The sequence below is a fragment of the Lepidochelys kempii genome, chromosome 15 (assembly GCF_965140285.1).
Source record: "Lepidochelys kempii isolate rLepKem1 chromosome 15, rLepKem1.hap1, whole genome shotgun sequence".
In the NCBI taxonomy this organism is placed as follows: domain Eukaryota; kingdom Metazoa; phylum Chordata; order Testudines; family Cheloniidae; genus Lepidochelys; species Lepidochelys kempii.
In genome coordinates this window covers 22,776,711-22,795,496 of record NC_136394.1, presented here as the reverse complement: position 1 = coordinate 22,795,496, position 18,786 = coordinate 22,776,711, and the positions used below count along the sequence as shown (strand labels likewise).

General features: G+C 42.9%; 1 protein-coding gene across 4 annotated transcripts in view; it reads left to right on the top strand.

Annotated features, from left to right (window-relative positions):
- LOC140898671 (transmembrane protein 132C) overlaps nt 1-18,786 on the top strand; it is a 298,418-nt gene that overhangs the window by 156,761 nt on the left and 122,871 nt on the right. For 3 of the 4 annotated variants that reach the window (XM_073312835.2, XM_073312833.2, XM_073312838.2), the window contains one exon: nt 4,607-4,753. The exons of the other annotated variant lie outside the window; for it this stretch is intronic. Coding sequence is in view for 1 of the 3 variants with exons in the window: in XM_073312833.2 (XP_073168934.1) it covers nt 4,607-4,753 (147 nt within the window). In the remaining 2 variants the exon portion in view is untranslated. The remainder of the gene's footprint in view (nt 1-4,606; nt 4,754-18,786) is intronic. 4 annotated transcript variants of the gene reach the window in all.

Here is an 18,786-nt window from a genome sequence, read left to right as displayed (position 1 = left end):
AACTTTACACTCTAGGAAGCCTGAGACATTTTAGTCTAAATGAAACTTTGCCGATGAAACTGAGTGCCTCAGTTTTTGATTGAAAAAAGAAAAGGAGTACTTGTGGCACCTTAGAGACTAACCAATTTATTTGAGCGTAAGGTTTCGTGAGCTACAGCTCACTCCATCGGATGCATGAAGCTCACGAAAGCTTATGCTCAAATAAATTGGTTAGTCTCTAAGGTGCCACAAGTCCTCCTTTTCTTTTTGCGAATACAGACTAACACGGCTGTTACTCTGAAACCAGTTTTTGATTGGAAAGTGTGAAATTAAACAAAGTTTGTTTATTATTGTGGGGTTTTCTAAAATTCCTTTTAGTCCTGGCAAGAATTATCCAGTGATTTTTTCAAATGTAAATTGTCAGGGACTGTCTTCTCTGAAGTCAGGATGCTACTTGTTTTCCATGCCAACAAAATGCTCTATCTATCTGTTGGGGAGAAGAGGAAGGAGCCCCCCAAATGAGTCTGAGACAAATCTGAGGTACAAGTTTTTTGTGATGCAAATTAATAACCACACAGATCCAAGCATAACAGACAAGCTTGCATCACTCAGCATTCTGGCTACTATGTGGAAAAGGGCTTCAAATCCATCCTTAGAGAAACCCTGATTCAGTGTGAAGCTGAAGCTGACCTCACCATTACTCTACTCTATCCAATTCTAACCTGAAGTGATTCATCTCTCCACTGTGTGGTTCATTTCTGCCAAAGGATCAAAAATTACAGCCCTGATCCGGCAAAGCACTTAACACATGCTTAGCTTTCAGCATGTGAACAGCTAATGGTTCTGCTCACATGCTTAAAATTAAGCATATTCTTTGGTGCTTTGCTGGATTGGGACTCATGTTTAGATCTTTCCCCATCCTCTGTTCCTCCATCCATGTGGCTTACCTGTGGAGGACGTGGAGGGGAGACTGCACACTTCCTCCTTTCTTAGCGTATGGCCTGCTGGAAGGAAGCAGGACTCTTCCCTTTGTCTCACCTTGCTGGCTGACTGGTGGTCCTGTCCCTGTTTCAACTGCAGGAGTGAGTTCTCAGCTGATCAGGGACCCTATGAGAGGAGCAATGCAGTTCAGTGAAACTTCAAGGACCAGGGTAGGATTTCAGGCCTTTGAATACTGGATTTGATAGGGTAGGCCATGAGCCTTGGTTGGGTTACTATTGCCATGGAAAGCACGTAGTCAAAATGGTCGAGGAGTTCTGGCAGCATTCATGTGGAATGTAGCTTATGGCCAAAGGAAGGCAAAACAGGAGAATTTTGGTCCTACTTTGGACAGAGGTCCAAAACCAACACCTAGAGGCTATGTTGGATGCTGTAGAAATGCCAATAGTCTGTATTCTGAGATCTAATTCTTTGGGTGTTTGGACAACCAAATGCCTGGAGCAAATGTAACCACTTCTAACGCTCCAGAGAGCAGCAGTGGTGGTATGTGAGGGATTACTTGCTCGGCTGGTTGATGGAAAATGTGGCCCACGGAGATGGAAAAGAGAGAGTGAAATAAAGTATGAAAGATGGAAGACAAAATTTGATTTGCTCGGTTTTGACACTGGGTTTCGATGAACTCAAGTATGTCCTGCTCCCTTCTGATGATTAGGCCCTCCTGCTGTTGGGGAAAGCAGCTGAAAAGCATGTTGTGGTATAATTGGCCAAAAATTCAGACAGGATGAGTGACAAGTTTCTATGGGTTGGCACGCTGCATTTTGGAGAAGGGATGGATAAAACAAAGTGGCTGGCTGAGTGATCCTATGTGATTGAATAGGCACAGCAGAGAGGAAAATTGTTCAATTGGAGTGGGGAAGTGTGCTCTGAGGAAGCCTGGAGTATTCCAGCTGCTTGTCGTCTCCACTTATTATCACCCACCGCACTTGCCTCAGTTTAGAGAATGTGGCATGTGTATAAACGCTACATGGGTTAGGGAGGTAAATACAGGAGACTGGCAAGCAATTTGGCCAATGGGTCTTTAGTCTAGGGGTTTATTTGGGAGCTGAGACTTACAAGTTTTCATATACAAAGTTGGTACTGTTGGTTATTTTTAATGAATATTTAATTACAGCCATACAACGAGGTCAACCAATCTTTGGAAAGGAACTAAATAGACTTTACTCTGCTAGTGGTCAGATATCATAAGTAAATTAACATTTAAGTGAAAACATTTGAAGCATGTAAGTAGAGACCTACTTAAAAGTACATGGTACTCCGTATGGTCTGACCTAATTCTGATTCATCCATTGACCTTGTTATATAAACCTCAGTGCCCCTTTTAGAGGGAGAGTAACAGATTACACTTCTGCATATTTATTTAGGAAGCTTAGTCTTGTGGGTATTCATACCCTAATTCTAGTGCTAAGTGCAATCACAACATTGATTTTTCTTTACTAAATGTAACCTACTTTATTCCTGAATAGTTTGCTTCTTTAAATGGGTTTTACATAATGGTAGATGCGAAGGCCACTCATCCTAATGCCCAATATTGTAGTTAATTAACAAATTGGTATTGTAGTCAGGGCCTTTTGTCCTCTGGTAGTGGATTGTATTCCTAACCTTGGCCAGATAAAGTGTCCCCCCTCCCCCAATAAACAAGAGTCCATCCATTGACTATTTTGAGCTGCATGGTTGAAAAAGCAATTTGTAACTCCTGAGGAAATTGTAAACCTAATCAAAATTCAAAGGTTGTGAATCCAATTTCCACTGACATTGTGCCATTTCAAAGCTGTTTTCAAGTGGAAGAGGCACAAAAGGTCTAGGTTGAAGGGCTTTTACCTCTCTTTCTTTGGTGAGATATTAGCACTTAAGCAGTGGGTGTTCTTCAGATTTGGATTTCAGGGGTTTTATCAAATTTCAGTTCCAGGGCTGTTGTTTTTTTTTTTTTTTTTTTTTAATGAAGAATTTGACCAAAAATTTTAAAAAAAAGCTTCATAAATGCTCAAAGGAGAGCTGTTAGAATAGCTGATTTTTTCAGTTTGTGACAGACTGAAGAATTGAGGAGGTGGGGTGGGATTGTTTCAGGTGGACCCAAAATGAAAAAAAAAATGCAATTTTTTTGGTGAAATGAAAATTTGATTTCAGTGGGAGTTAGGCACTTAGGTGCCTCGTGGGATTTTCAAAACACATATCTGCATCCTTAGGTGCCTAATAACCTTTGAAAATCTAGTCTTCAGAGCCCAATTTTCCATTGTGCTCTATGCCCTTTCCTCCAGGCTTCCACTGGGTAAGCCCCATAAGGACAATACACCAGTGGCATGATTTAGAGCAGCACTTAGGTTGCTCTAACTGAGGCTGGGGCCAGGCTGTTGCAAAATCCAGGTGTTGTAATTGACTGCTATCCCCTGTACACACGCACACATGTACGAGAATTCAACTCCAAGTGACTTTTGTGAGTTCACAAATACTCTGGGGATGGGAACTGTATCAGTGCCTATGTAGATGGATAGGGGTCTCTCATTCTTGATGTCCTGTGATGAAAATTGATTGTCACCAAAATTGGAGGCATAAATTTTGCACTTAAGAGAATCTTCAATCACTTTATAAACTCTCTTTAATTAAACCTGACAACATCCAGTGCTGATGTTATTAGAAGCATAGGATGAGATTAACTAACGTGTTCAGGGTCACGTAGCAAATCCATGGCAGAAATGAAAATACAGATCCTAGCTCTAATCAAGAGACGACGTTCTTTGTATGGTAAAGTTTTCAGAGGAGAATTTCCTTACAATGCCTTCTAGAATGAGAGGCCCCAAAACACAAAAAGCGAGAATATGAACCAACCCACTGTTATAATGCCACGGAACTACAAGTATATTAGAAGCAAGGAAAAAAGGCTTCTTTAAAGAGCTGCTACTGAAATTCATGCCGATGGAAAGAGTCCAAATGAGACTCCTATGAAGTGTCTAAGCCCATGTACATACTACCCCTTATGTCACTCAGGGGTGTGAATAAGGCACCCCCTGAGCAATGTAAGTTACGCCGACCTAAGCGCTGGTGTGGACAATGCTATGTCGGCGGGAGAGCTTCTCCCACTGACGTATCTACTGCCACTCAGGGGCTGCAGTAATTAAGTGGACGGGAGAGCTCTCTCTGCTTCGATGCAGCTGTGCCGCTGTATGCCCGGTAGTGTAGCCATAGCCTAAGCTTGGGTTCCTAGGACTTCCACGGTGGGGCAAATTTCTACCGAAGTGAGGAATTTTTTCAGAAATAGGGGGAAGAATCCAGTGTGTAAATTTTCTTACATTCACAGTTGTCTTCATAAACCACCCCCAGAGAACCTGGCTTTCCCAGAAAGTTTCACAACATGAAGATGGTGTGATCATGATGGCCTAAAAGTCTGAGACTATGGAAATAGATATAGTTAATTGATCCTTTCAATAAAATTAAAAGGTTGCCATTGGTAGACAAAGCTTAGGTCTGCATTAATGTTATCCCTCCTGCTATCTTTACCAGGTTCAAATGGATTTTAAAACACCTTCGATACTTTCCTTAATGCTGATGTATTGAATTTTTTTGAGCTACATTAGGAAGGCCACAGTCATGAATTACCCTCTTTTAAATATTTCACAATCACTGCTCCCAACAGGGCCAAGGTGAAGAAGGGTGTGAATATTCTGAGCGTGAAGACAAGTGATCCCCGGCAATGGAACGTGAAGCAGGAGGTGGGGAATGGTGGAAAACATTCAACCACGACCGTTAGCTGTCAAAGGATAGCACCAAATTCAAGGAACAGGTAAGAACGCTCGCATCTGCTCAGCATTAAACTCATTTATATCCATGGTGCCATCTATTGTTTGAAAGACTGAGGGCTCATGTTAACCACTACTTAGTAGAGCTATTAAACTTACGACCTGGAAATCTGGAGACACTTACATTAACTACGGTACCATCTGCTGATCTATAACTGGGCACTCACTTTTCAGACAATAAAACTTCTCCGTTTAAGCTGAAATGAATAGAATAGAGCTATTTTTTTTCCAGCATGAATGTCTTTTAAAGATCTTTACTGAGCATAGATTTGTCTGGCTTGATAGCTTTGATCTTGTTTCATCCGTGGTTGGTCCATCAAGTCGTCAATGAACTCTTCTATAATGAGCCTTGATTAACTCATAAGCATTAGTGTGGGATCATCATGAAAAGCTTTCGGTATTGACAATGTTCAGTATAATAGAAAAAAGTTGGGGTGGTTTTGTTTTTGTTTTGTTTTCTTTGGTATGTGGACAATTATTTTCTCCCAGAATTCTTCCAATCTGAAGTCCTCTGTACCTGATTGGGTCACTCTGAGATATACCAGAAGGAGGAGTCTGCCTTCCTTCTCACCATCAGGAGTAGACACTTATATGGATAATGAGTACATGTGATAGGATAAAACCAGATGAGGTATAAATGCTGATGCTCTAGGCCATAAGCCAACCACTAACTGCCGGGGCATAGGAAGAAATCCACCCTGTGTCTAATGCAGCATTTCTTGCACCTTTTACTGAAGCATCTAGCCACTGTCAGACAGAATACTTGACTCCAGGAAGCACAGGTTTGATTAAAATGATGATTCCTATGCTTCTGAGTTGTATGTTTTTGTTAAGGGTTAATCCAGATGTAACATACCCGTTTGTGACTGTTTCTCAGGTCCAGTCTTCTCCAATTTCAGGCAATTAGAATTGTATCATGCTTTTCAATGGAAGTTAGTTTGGCTCTCATTGCACATTACCATAACGAATGTTTACTGCTCTCCTGTGGATTAGATCCGTGCAAATGTATGATCTATATAAAACCATGTGATGCTTGCTTGGGTTGGTGTTTCATTAGCCCAACCTTGTTGCAGAGGGTCATAAACATTCAATCAACCTTAGGTTGGTTTGTGACGTCCCCTGCAATTGGTCTGAAGATTTGTGCAGTATTCCTCCAGGCACAGGGGAGTCTGAGGAAGTTGTAAACATGTTTTTACTCTGTGCTTGAACAACGAGAGTGCATAGCAAATGGTAGACTTCCATAAAGTGTCGAAACATCTGAGGGGCTTACTGGCTAAATCCATCTATGCTAGGTATGACTGCAGTTAGTGGAATTTGAAATAGAGAGTTTGCAAGGGAAAAGAGGAAGAATAAATCATTTAAGCCTGCCAAATAACCGTGTTTGAAAAGCAAACGAGGGCTTTAGAATCAGCATATAATGCCGAATATATTTACAGCTGTGGAAATATAATAGTCAGGTTATCAAAACCCAAATTAAATCTTCTTAATCCAATTTGCATCATGTCTAATTAACCTATAAAAATATTTTTAACACTGATTATGCAAATAAAAGTGAATGTGTTAATTAACACCTCTTGCATTTGCGTACGTAAATAGCCCTTTTCTTTCAAAAGCATGACTGGGCTGGGTTTGAATAGAATGTTAATGCAGTAGGAAGAATTGGCTAGACCGAAACCTTGATGCCATTAGGTCTTCAACCACTGTGGAAGTATATACCAGCTAATGTACTGAAATACAACTTTTACTAATCGAAGCTATATTAATGGGATTTCCTCACTGAACACAATAATGAGCGCCAGTTAGGTGTGTCTGTACTGATTTTCCATGGGGGATGCATACCGAGCAATGGACATAATGGTTGTTATTGAGTGTCATTTGGAGCCCTCTCGGTGCAAAGCACAAATTTTCTATTAAGCTAATTTAATTTGGCTAAGGATTGCAGGTTCCTAATGGAGTCTTTCTGAATTGCCACCAGTTTTTTCAAAGTAGCGTAGCCATGTAGCTTGTCTGTACAATGTAAAACACTCTGTTGCATAAGGTCAGATTAGAGAATGTGAGGTTCTGCTTGGGAGTTTCAGCTTCCACGTAGTTTAAGCTTCTCCTGCTGAAATTCAGTGAACTTGTAAACTTATTTGAGCAGAGAAAGATGGTTTCCACGATTGGTGCAAAAGGGCTGTTAAAACGAAGCAAATAAAGCTTTTTATTTCTCAGACGCATTATGAAAATGGGATCCGTTCACACAGCTTGCCATGGAGATAATAGCCAGATGCACAGTGTGGTGTTTTTCCTCCTAGCTCTATCAGCTCAGTTCCAGTAAAGCGCAGAGAATCTGTTTAGCGGGGAGAGAGAAGGAGAGGCCTTTGACAGCTGTACAGTCTTCTCCCTACCTAAAGAACAACTGGTTCTCCCCTTGGGCTGTTACACAGTCCCAATTTGGTAGAACCACCCTGATTCTCGGTGTGGCTTAGAGTACTACGAAATACAGTCTCTGAAAATTATTCTGGGCCAGCAAAATGAGATTGCATCCCATCGTTCACTGTGATCCACAGTGTTTCTTTGCAAAATCATGATGTTGTGATGATACAATGTTGGTGCTGAAATGACTTGTCGAGCACACACACACAGCAAAATCTGCCCTTTATGCCTTTCTCCCAGGCAGCCCCCATCACCTGGAATCCCTCATTTGCTACACCACCACACTTTGCTCTTTCAGATTCCTTAAAACTAAGGCCCTGATGTAGCAAAACACACAAGCACATACACACAGCAGTCCCTTGATTTCAAGTGCTTTGCTGAACTAGTAGATAATATCTTCCTAAGGGTCTGTAAGCACTACCGCTGTCCTTCAAAGAAGCATGGATGAAACAAAACGGATTGGAAATTTAAAAACAAAAACAAAACAACAAAAACCAGATAAAACCTAACTTTGCATCCTTCCCCACAACCCTTTATATGTTGTTTGTGTATTTATATTGTAAGGTCTTCGGGGAGCAAGGACTGTATATTCATATACATGTTAGCTTAATGTCTGATGCACTCTGGCATTACATAAACAATAACAAAAACCATGAGGGGGGGTATTTTATTCCTACTTAAAATGATATACTATGAACTCCTGAGAATTTAGGTAAACCACATGTTCCCAGGCTCCATAAACTTGTATTCTGAAACCCCAAGGCCATAGCACATTACCTTCTGCTCATCAAGAAAGATTCCACCTTTAAAAGAGAGTGACTTTTTGTTGCCAGAAGCAGCTTGAAACCAACAGTGCTTGTTTGCCCAATAACATAACCTGTTCTGAGCTCCATTTGACTCGTGATTAAGATAACAACCTATTGATTAGGGGGAGTGGAGCATAAACAACTCCTTTTGCAATTCATGTCCCTTTTCGGTTCTCTTTTCCAGGGGACAGTTGGCTGGACGGAAATGTGTCCTAAAGATAAGTGAGCAGATTTTGGTTGCTGTCTTAGCTACTTAAATGTCCTGATCCTGGTACATCATCTCCCTGCCATTCTGAGCACCAGCCTAGGGGCCATGTGGCCAGTTTAAGGCCTTCGCCATCCTCCCTGGGAATAGCCTCAGTGCAGAAGGGGGACGGATGAGAAGCCAGCTCTAAGTTGCCCCTTACAGCAACCCCAGACACAAGGTGTTCCAGGACAGATCAGCGGGGTGGAGTGGAAGGTGGAGCAGCATCAGCGTAGAGGAGATTGAGAAATTGTGGGAAGGGACTTGACTGGAAAAGCCTGTGCTCTGCAAATTCTGTCCTCTCAAAAGGCCCCCTAGGGACCGATGCAGCTAAGGGCTACTTTGGCTTGATATGGAAACTGATAGAGCCCCCGAAGTGCCTGAATAAGGCAGGCACAAGCTGCCTTCCTTCCGTCCTCGTGCTGGGATCTGGGATCTGGGCAAGGATGAATTTGTTCCATTCGTGTGTGTGTGTGCACGCGTGCCTCAGATCACAGCAGTCAGTGGTGGCAAGGCGTCACTCAGTGCTGGTAAGGGATTCCTGCTTTGTTGTCTAACACCACCACATTGGTTATGTATCTAACTGGGTAGAGGAAGTGAGTGTGGGAGAATGAAGAAACTGGTTAGAAAAACTGACCTGATGGAAAACCGCTAGAATGTAACTCTTCATCCCCTTGGCACTGAACTTTTGAGGGACCTGTGGACATATGGCTTTATAGTCATCTATCTAATAAAGAGCCATACTTGGGGAGAGTGCTTCCCGCTCACATATGAGACTGCATCACAGTTCTTTAGTCCCATCCCCTAACGCACACAACGCGTCCTTTTAACAGTCTGAGAATCTCTGCGGTCGTACTGAATGAGCGGATGATGTTACTGAGTTGCATTTCGTATCATCTGGATGCAGAGGAAACCAAAAAAGCCATTTGAATTCTCTGCATGTCCTTGATCTATCAGCATCATATGAGGCCAAGTGACTCAAGCATGAAGCAAAAGAGCTCTTGTGATTAAAACAAAAACAAAAAAACAACAGGGCATGTGATCAGCGTGTTTCAAAGTAGTAACACATTGGGTGATAGTTTGTGTTTCTGGCTTTTTATTTCACTCGGAGATACGCAGTCCCCTCCAACATACACCCTCTCACATACCAGGGTATTATCTTAGAGCCTGGTTTCAGAGTAGCAGCCGTGTTAGTCTGTATTCGCAAAAAGAAAAGGAGTACTTGTGGCACCTTAGGGACTAACAAATTTATTTGAGCATAAGCTTTCATGAGCTGTACTCCTTTTCATCTTAGAGCCTGTATCTTCTCCAGCCTTCACAGTTTGTGATCAGTTAACCAGGAATTTCACAAAGCTCAGAGTCCTGGTGGCAGTGAATCAAGCCACCTGCTGACCTGAAAACACTGAGGTTTGATCGGGGATCGCTGCTGCTTGCACTGTATCCAGATGTTTGGTGCTTAAGGATCAGGGTTTCTCTTTGGAGTTGTTCTTCTGTGCGGTACTTGAGTCGGGATGGCACGTACCACATCTGTGATATTAGACAATGGGAAAAGACCACAGGATTTCATGGAATAAATTTACAACAGATGCTGGATTTGTGCCTGCAAACATTTGTATGCATAAACTGGCTAGTTAGCCATGGGAGAAAGCTGAGCCGCCACAGGTTTTTACTGCTGATGAACCCATGTGACTAGCAATTTCCTGTATCTAGAGGTTGCGTAGGAGCAAACATGGTTGGCTGAATATTTTATTTTAAATATTATGCACATTTTAGTGCAAATTAGGTGCAGCCCTTGGGCTACTGGGAAGGTACCAGTGTAACCCTCAGAGCTCCCAGTGTTGGTCATCCCTGAGTTGTACTGTGAATAAATAAGAGCCGTCTGTTCATAGTGACACATGGGATTGCAATTGTGTAGCTATCCTTAACATCAATAGAAATCACACAGCTAAATCCTTATCTGCGGCTTTAAAAGTATACCCTTCCCCTTTTATTTCCTTACCTCATCGAATTTCTCTCTGCTTATTTTCTCTGTAATTTAGGGTTAACCCCCCCCCGCAGTGCCTTATACAGGGTAAACCACAGCAAAGAATCCTCCAATGAATCATGTGAGTGCCAGGACATCTGCACAGACGGTGGAGGAGCAGCCAGCTGCACATTGTAATAGCGTGTTTTCTAGGCCACGGAAGTCTAGGGTTACAAGGTTGCTTCCCCAAGGAAGCTTCCATGAGGGCTCTTTCTTGCTGCTGTAAATGTCTGGAGGTATAAAGCCTCCTGAGCTCTTCCCGTATCTGGGAAGGAAGCAATCTAGTTCCAAGTCGAGGAAAAGCAGGGATAGGTTCAGTGACTGTAGCCCCAGCCTTTATGCCCGCCATAGATGCTAAGTAGGTGTATGCACCTGCTGTCTTGCTGGAGAAATGTCTGTTTTTCAGTCTCCTGCTTCTTTGGTGCTTGTGGTGGGGTGCGGGGAAGCAGGCCAGCAAAGCAAGACTAAAGTGGAGGGAAGGGGAGCTCTCTTGAGCATTAAGGAAAAGTAAATTCTGTGGGAGTCCACGTGAAATGAGTGTTTTGCTGAGGCTACATTACATTACTCTTTCTGTTTCATACTTTGACTGATTTGGCTCTGGACGTATCAATCATCAGTGTAAGAATAACCACCACAGCTCTTATGGCAACAATCTGCAACCCTCCGAGGTAGATGGGAGGGTGAACAAACAGACTCTTCTTTGAAAGAGCTGTGTAATATCAGGAGTTTCTCCTGGACTTCACATGGAATCCAACATAAATTTATATGGCCCGGGTTATTAGAAAAGGTTCAGGCCAAGGCAAAAGACAAATAGGGTCTGCATAGCTCAGAGGTCTTCAATCTGTGGGGTGTGCCCCCCTAGAAGGGTGCAGAGTAATGTTGCAGTGGTGCACGGCTGGGGCCTCAACCAGCCCCCACAGGGCAGGGTTAGTGCTGTGTGGGTTCATAGAGAAGAAAATAATAACTAGGGATGAGCAAGCCGAACTGGATAAAATAAGAACCATCCAGGATCTCTTTGCAGGTTCCAAAAGTTCAGTACACACTTTATTTTTTATATTTGCCTCCTCTGCAGTTGCTGTTTCTGTCTGGAAGCAGAAGGGCTGAAGCACCACAAGGCAGGTTGGTCTTAGAGCACTTCTGGCCCACCTATAAACATCACAAAAAAGCCCCTTCTCAGGAGATTTTCTGCTCAGGTTTGCTGGCTCAGCTGGTTTGCATAGTTCGGAAAAGCTTTTTAGGTGATTATCCAAACCAAATGATCTAAACCTTTTGTGGTTTGGCCATATCATGTAATATCCTGGCCCGGCTTAGAGACCTCAGTTCCTTCTGACTACCATCCTCGTGTTCCATTCTGGCTGTATGTATTCTGATCGTTGTTTTGTTTCATTGGTATGTAAACAGCACACAGACTAGAACATACTAAATTGAATTGGATTGTGAAATCACACAATAATGGCATGACTTTATACCCATTCCGTATTGAGAGACTGACTAAATAATAACTGTCATTCACAAAGTCTAGGGTGAGATTTTTTTCATTTTTTTTAAAATTTTTTGACAAAACAAGCATCTTTCAGAGTGACTAGAAAATGTACTTCTATCTGCTTTCCAACCTGGAGTCCCAATGACTTCTGTTTGGTGGGTGTGTTTTTTACAGAGCTCTTGGCATCAATAGAGCAGAAGTCTGACTGTCATCTGCATGTCTTTGTTAACTAGGCTATCTAGGGAAATCTCTCTGAGGTGCTGCACTTTCCTGGACTGACACTTCTGTTTATTTTCCTCTTTGCACATAAAAGCACAACTTCTGGTTTTAGTTCAGGTCAGCTCTTATTTATCCGTGTCACTTGGCATATTTGGGGATATTTTCGCAGCTATGATAATGCTGCCTTGTGATTTGGAAGAGGTGGAAAATAAGGGACAAAATGATGCATAGCCAGGGTGTGTGTGTGTGTTTTTTACAATCTTAGAAGCAGAAACATCTGCTAGAATCCATAAACAGCTGAGTTCAGCAACAGGGCACCATGCTGCTGAGCAGCTCTGCTTTCCTCTGTAACTTACGCAGCAGTGAAAGGAAATAAATCAGTCAGGCAATAAAGCATGAAGCAAATTGGGTGGGGGGAACCCCCAAATCAACTCTTCCGAAAAGATTGAATAAGATCCCCATTAGTGCTCACTAAAGCAATCTGGATTATGTATCTTATGCACTCCACTGTCTCTACATGAAGAATTCCATAATAATAAATCTCATCTGAACTGTTCTGATTAGACTTAGACAACAGCACAGGAAGCCATAAGAGTAGGCCCCCAAGAGAAGTTGGTAGAAGTCTGGTTGCTTGAGACATTTATAACTGGACTGGACAACGCTCTAGGAAATATACTGCACTAGCAGGGAACCGAACGCAGTGATCTTATAGCTTTGTTCCAGCTCTAGCTTCTGTCAAGTCTGTGTCAATTAGCACACTGCGGACAGTGCCCTACCATAGTTTTAAGTGTTAGCACATATTCATCTGAGACCCCTGCAGGTCCCTGGACATCACAGGCTGAGCTGGAGACAGGTGGATGGATTCTTTACAGTTATTTCATATTCTAAGTGCACAGAAAAACCTCCGCACTCCCTCTCCTGTACGACTACATGGTAATGGTGACCCTTGTATGAGCCCTTCACAAATTAATTATGTATGTGCAAAGCATTTCTTAGAGTTACAAGTTAGTCATGATAGACTAATAGAACTGCTCAGTTCGGGCCAAATCTGGAGGCAGGTGCATCCCTGACATGGCATCTCTGCTTGTGTGGCTATAGGTTCCTTTTATTAGTAGGGCTGTGCCTTTGGCTCACCAAGCACAGCCATGATTTTGACTTGAATCGCAAGTTCTACCTCTGGCTGCTCTTGTGCAGAGTTAGCTAAGTGGTGTTATTTGCATACATGCAGCTGGTGATGGTTTTGCATTACAAATAACCCAGCCATTCATAGATCATATTGCCTGCCTTTCCTGTTCATGCATCTATGATAGGGCCAAAAATAATAGCTAGGGAAAATGTTGATATTTCTTCTTCTTTCCTCTTTTCTTTTCTTCCAGCTGAATATCAACACATTTCATTGATCTCACCCATGGAATCCATTCCAGCTGCAGTTAGTTGTAATGAGACTATATTGGAATGGCCAAGAAATTTAATTTTATAAGCGCAGAAAAACGTTCAGTGGCACAATCTGAGCGTGGTTCTCAGGATGGTTTTAGGGTTTAAGGTTGAAGTCTAACCCTCAGGATGCATTTGATGGACCTAATTCTTCTCTCACTAACACCAGTGTTACAAAGGTGTCACTCCACTGAGCTGAATGGAATTACTCCTGATCTCACACATGTAAGGAAGAGGATAATCGGACCCCTCTATATGTGAAAGAGGTTTGTTTAGAGCCTCATTGCTAATATTCAACGCTGGTTACAAGCATGTTGTTTTGAGCAAAGGCCCCTAAGCGAGGGCCTGCCCTTCCACTCAGGTGGTAGCTGAGTAACTGGCATGTTGGACCATACGTTGGCTCCATTGCGGTACAACACCAACCTGTGAAAAGTAAATTCCTATTCTTTAATTGCATAGTTCTCTCTCTCTCTCTGACTGTGAACGCAGTAGAGAGGACACCTTTGCTAGCCTGTGGCCTGTGCAAAGCTTTGCAGACTGGTGTGGGAGTATATTCCCTTCTTACATGCCATTGTACTGTTCAGCCATGGCGCAAGCAGAAGGAGCAAATACCGCAAGGGTGTTGTGGTTTTTTTGCAGCACTTTTCAGCGCAAGAACAATGTGAGCGCTCGTGAAACCGTTTGACTAAATCACGCTAACTGTGTCACAGACTGACAAAGCTAAAAACATTGACCGTTCAGGCTGATAGGTTCCAGTTAACTCTCCCCGCTGTGTGCTGCAGTACATATTTCACATATCAAGGCAGAGGTTGGGTTGTCTCGTTTGAAAAGCAAGGGTGCTAGCCGATCGTGGACAGGGCACTACTACAGCCGACATAAGAGCTCATACTTATCTGAGATCCCTGTCGTTCTCTTGACGTAAATGACTACGGATGAAAGAGGGTTTCCTGCACTGGCTGACGTGGGGTCATCCTCTACCCACCACGCAGAGGCATCGGAGATACCAGAGTTATTTGTATGCAGTGCTAGTGTAGCTGTGTTGGTCCCAGACAAGGTGGGTGAGGTCATATCTGTTATTGAGCCGACTTCTGTTGGCGAGAGAGACAAGTGTTTGACTTTACAGCGGGATTGGCCAACGTGAGACTGAGAAGGAGACAGAATTTACCGATGTACATTGCCAAAGAGCCACAGTACCATGTCAGCAGCCTCCCACCCCGCTCCCAGCGCCTCCTGCCTACCAACAGCCCAGCCAATCAGCACTTCCCCCCCCACCTCCCAATCAGCTGTTTTGTGGCGTGCAGGAGGCTCTGGTGGGGAGGAGGAGGAGCGGGGCAGGAAGGGGTGGAGTGGGGGCAGGGTGCATGGCAGAGCTAGGGGTTGAGCATTGAGCCCCCCCCCCCCCCAGCACATTGGAAATATGGCGCTTATCGCTCCAGCCTCGGAGTCGGTGCCTGACAAGGAGCCGCATATTAACTTCTGAAGAGCTGCATGTGGCTCCGGAGCCATGGGTTGCCCACCCCTGGCTTACAGAGAGCTCTTCTGTATAAGTACAAAGGTTTGTCTCTCTCAACAACAGAAGTTGGTGTCATGCTTTTATGAATGTTCTGGCTTTGGTTGGTTTCTGTCACATAAATGTGGTGGGGATGAGGAGAGGAAGGAAGAGTTTAAATTGAACTGTTTTTAATTATACTATATATCTCCTAGTGACTGGGCATGGTGGAGCTGGATGGCTCCATTTGTCATCAAGTTGGTCTTTGTGGGTTTGAAAAACAACAGATTATGCATCATTTACATATATATATAATGACTCCGATTCTGTCCTGAGTTACACCCATACAATCCTATTGTTTGCAGTGGACTGTTTTTATGTAACCCAGGGCACAATGGGGTGTGGTGCATTTAAGATTGGCAAATGCATCCCCTTATAATATTTGCAGACCTTTTAATAGAAAATGCAATTGGATAATAGTGAATATGCAAATATTGACCACGCATTTTCACAGAGCAGTGTGTAACACATCCTCTCCTATCTCAGGCTTTTCCCTGGAAGCCTGATACTTTTTTCCTAGTAAAAACCACAGGAATCTGGCCCAAAGGAACTAGACTCCCTCCACCAGGCTGCCCTCAAGATCCCCTCTGCGGCCACCAGAGGAAGGACACAGCTTTTAATTTTTAGCAGAGCTGTGCTATTTAGTACATAATATATGGTGTAAATAGGTCACATAGTATTGCCTCTGAAATACCTTACTCCACCAAACATTACCTCTCCCAGGTTCCATCCTGGACCACGGATACACTTCTCTTCCATTCTTATTGCACCAATGTTCTCATAGCACCAGCGTGAAATGAGTTTATTAAGGAAAACGTAAGCACCTGTTAGTCTCTTGAATGGATCCTGGGCTTCCGGTTGCAGTTAAGTTTCCAGGGGCGAAACCCTGGCTTCATTGAAGTCAGTGTCAAAACCCTCTTTGACTTCAGTGGGGCCAGGATTTTGCCCCAAATGCTTTAGTCTAGGCTGAGTTTTCCCTTTTCTGAGATACAGCTCAACACATTGGCTATTTTCCTATCCTCTTTTGGCTCTTCAGCAGCTCACATGCTCCCTTTGCATGTGTATGTACATCAGCATGCGGGATTATAATTATTACAAAAGTGGTTTTAAGTAGCACCCCATTGATTTTTAGTTTCCACACTACAAATTAATGGACTGAGTGTGCACTCTTTGTAATCAGAGCAGTCAAAATTCAATAATGACTCTGCCACGGTATCCGAGTGACCTCAGCCACTGAATTCTTTCCAATTTCAACTATTTGTAGGGAGAATAGCAGATTTAGCAATGCCGTTTTGTTGCGTTAAAGCAAAGTGCCCTGCCAACCAAAGTTTTTCTGATAGACCAGCCAACAAGAATTACAGTAGTTATTTCTTTCCTAGCGTCCAATTTAAAACGGTAGTGTCACAATGTTAATCGCTGTGCAATAGACATAAGAAATCGGTAATGTGCATAATCTGCATAAAATATGCCATTATAACTACTAGATTACAGCCAGAATAGAAGTCGATTGGCATAGTTCAAGGAAAAAGGAAAAGGAGGACTTGTGGCACCTTAGAGACTAACAAATTTATTTGAGCGTAAGCTTTCGTGAGGTACAGCTCACTTCATTTGGATGCATTCAATTCAAGGAATGTAACTTCTCTGGCCAGCTTAGTAATCATTTAGCTAAACTTAGGGCTCTTTAATTGTGTATGGTTATTGGCCCCTATGGCTTTTTTCCTCCTCTTTTATAGACGTTGGGTGAGCCACCCTGCTGGAAAATGCTATTTCTCAAGATGTGTCTTGAATACATTACATGCAAAATGTTCAGAAACTTGATGAAACAAAGTGGGAAGACCATATTCCAAGCGGGATTTTGTTCATTCCCAAATAACATCTGCTTGGCTGGTTGGACCTGTAGAATTCCCTGGGTCGGTTATGCCTGTGACTCTCTTTTCATGATGAGTAAGTGGAGGCTATGTTATCCTAGTTAAAACTCCCTCTCGGACAGTGAAAATGCACAACAGGCAATGGGTATGTTTGAAAAATTCTCTCATGCTATATTCTTCAGCAAGAAAGGACACTTCTGTAGTCTTCAAATGTTCATGCCAAATGTGCTTTGCATTAATGACAAAGTTCAATTTGAGTAGGAAGTGATTTTTTGCACAAAGTAGATTTCTGCAAAAACTTCAAGGCAGCTTTTCACAGTGCATTTGGAGTTGGGAACAGTCGTACAGTGGAAGCCATATGGTATTTCTTCTGGTTTCCCTGATTGGCAGAAGTTACCCCTGGGCCCCTGGTTGGTCATCAGAAGCCATTTTGACTGACTTTCTCAAAGTCTTATTTGAAGTCTCAAAGTCTTTTTTGTCTTAAAATTTCTTCACCAAAGAAACATTTCAGGAGGAGGAGATTGCCTGAAGTGAGGTAATGGACATTTTCATGCGAAGTTCTGTGAACAAAATGTTCTCACAGTCCTCTGCATTCCAGTCCTCTTCCACCCTGTGAGGAACAATATTCCATCGCATATGAACATGGAGTACTCGGGGGCAACAGGCTCCATTGTTGCAACTGAGATAGCATCGTCCCTGAGGCAGCTTTCCCAGTTCTCTCCTCTGGCTTGCAAACTTGTCCCCCAAACTCACCTCTGTCTGGGATTTCCTTTCAGTTATGGCCAGTAAAAGGAGTGACAGGTTTCAGAGTAGCAGCTGTGTTAGTCTGTATTCGCAAAAAGAAAAGGAGGACTTGTGGCACCTTAGAGACTAACCAATTTATTTGAGCATAAGCTTTCGTGGGCTACAGCCCACTTCATCGGATGCATAAAAGTGGAAAATGCAGTGAGGATGTTTTTATACACACAGATCATGAAAAAATGGGTGTTTACCACTACAAAAGGTTTTCTCTCCCCCCACCCCACTCTCCTGCTGGTAATAGCTTATTTAAAGTGATCACTCTCCTTACAATGTGTATGGTAATCAAGGTGGGCCATTTCCAGCACAAATCCAGTGAGTGAGGAAATGTAGCCACTTCTGGCCCCAGGCGGTGTGAAGAGAAAGACAATAAGCTCCCTTGTTTCAACGCTGTCTGTCTCAGGTATTTATCCTGCACTCATGACTGTGGTATGTGAGTGCCTCACAATCATTAGTATGTTTAGCCTCACAACGCCCCAGGGAGCTAGGGAACTACTGTTATGCCCTAAAAAGAAACGGAGTACTTGTGGCACCTTAGAGACTAACCAATTTATTTGAGTATGAGCTTTCGTGAGCTACAGCTCACTTCATCGGATGCATGCAGTTTCCACGGTATGCATCCGATGAAGTGAGCTGTAGCTCACGAAAGCTTATGCTCAAATAAATTGGTTAGTCTCTAAGGTGCCACAAGTCCTCCTTTTCTTTTTGCGAATACAGACTAACATGGCTGTTACTCTGAAACCTGTTATGCCCTAGGTGCAGATATTTAAAGGTATTTAGTCACCTCATAAGATTTGCAAAAAGCACCTAAAAAAAAAAGAGGAGGACTTGTGGCACCTTAGAGACTAACCAATTTATTTGAGCATAAGCTTTTGTGAGCTACAGCTCAGTTCATCGGATGCATTCAGTGGAAAATGAAAAAGCACCTAGTTCCCTAACTCCCATTGAAATAAGTAGGTGTTAAGCAACTACATGCTCTTGAAAAAAACACCTGGGCACCTTTGTGCATCTTTAGACACTGAAATACATATAATGACAGGTTTCAGAGTAGCAGCCAGGTTAGTCTGTGTCCGCAAAAAGAAAAGGAGTACTTGTGGCACCTTAGAGACTAACAACTTTATTTGAGCATAAGCTTTCGTGAGCTACAGCTCACTTCATCGGATGCAACCGATGCAGTG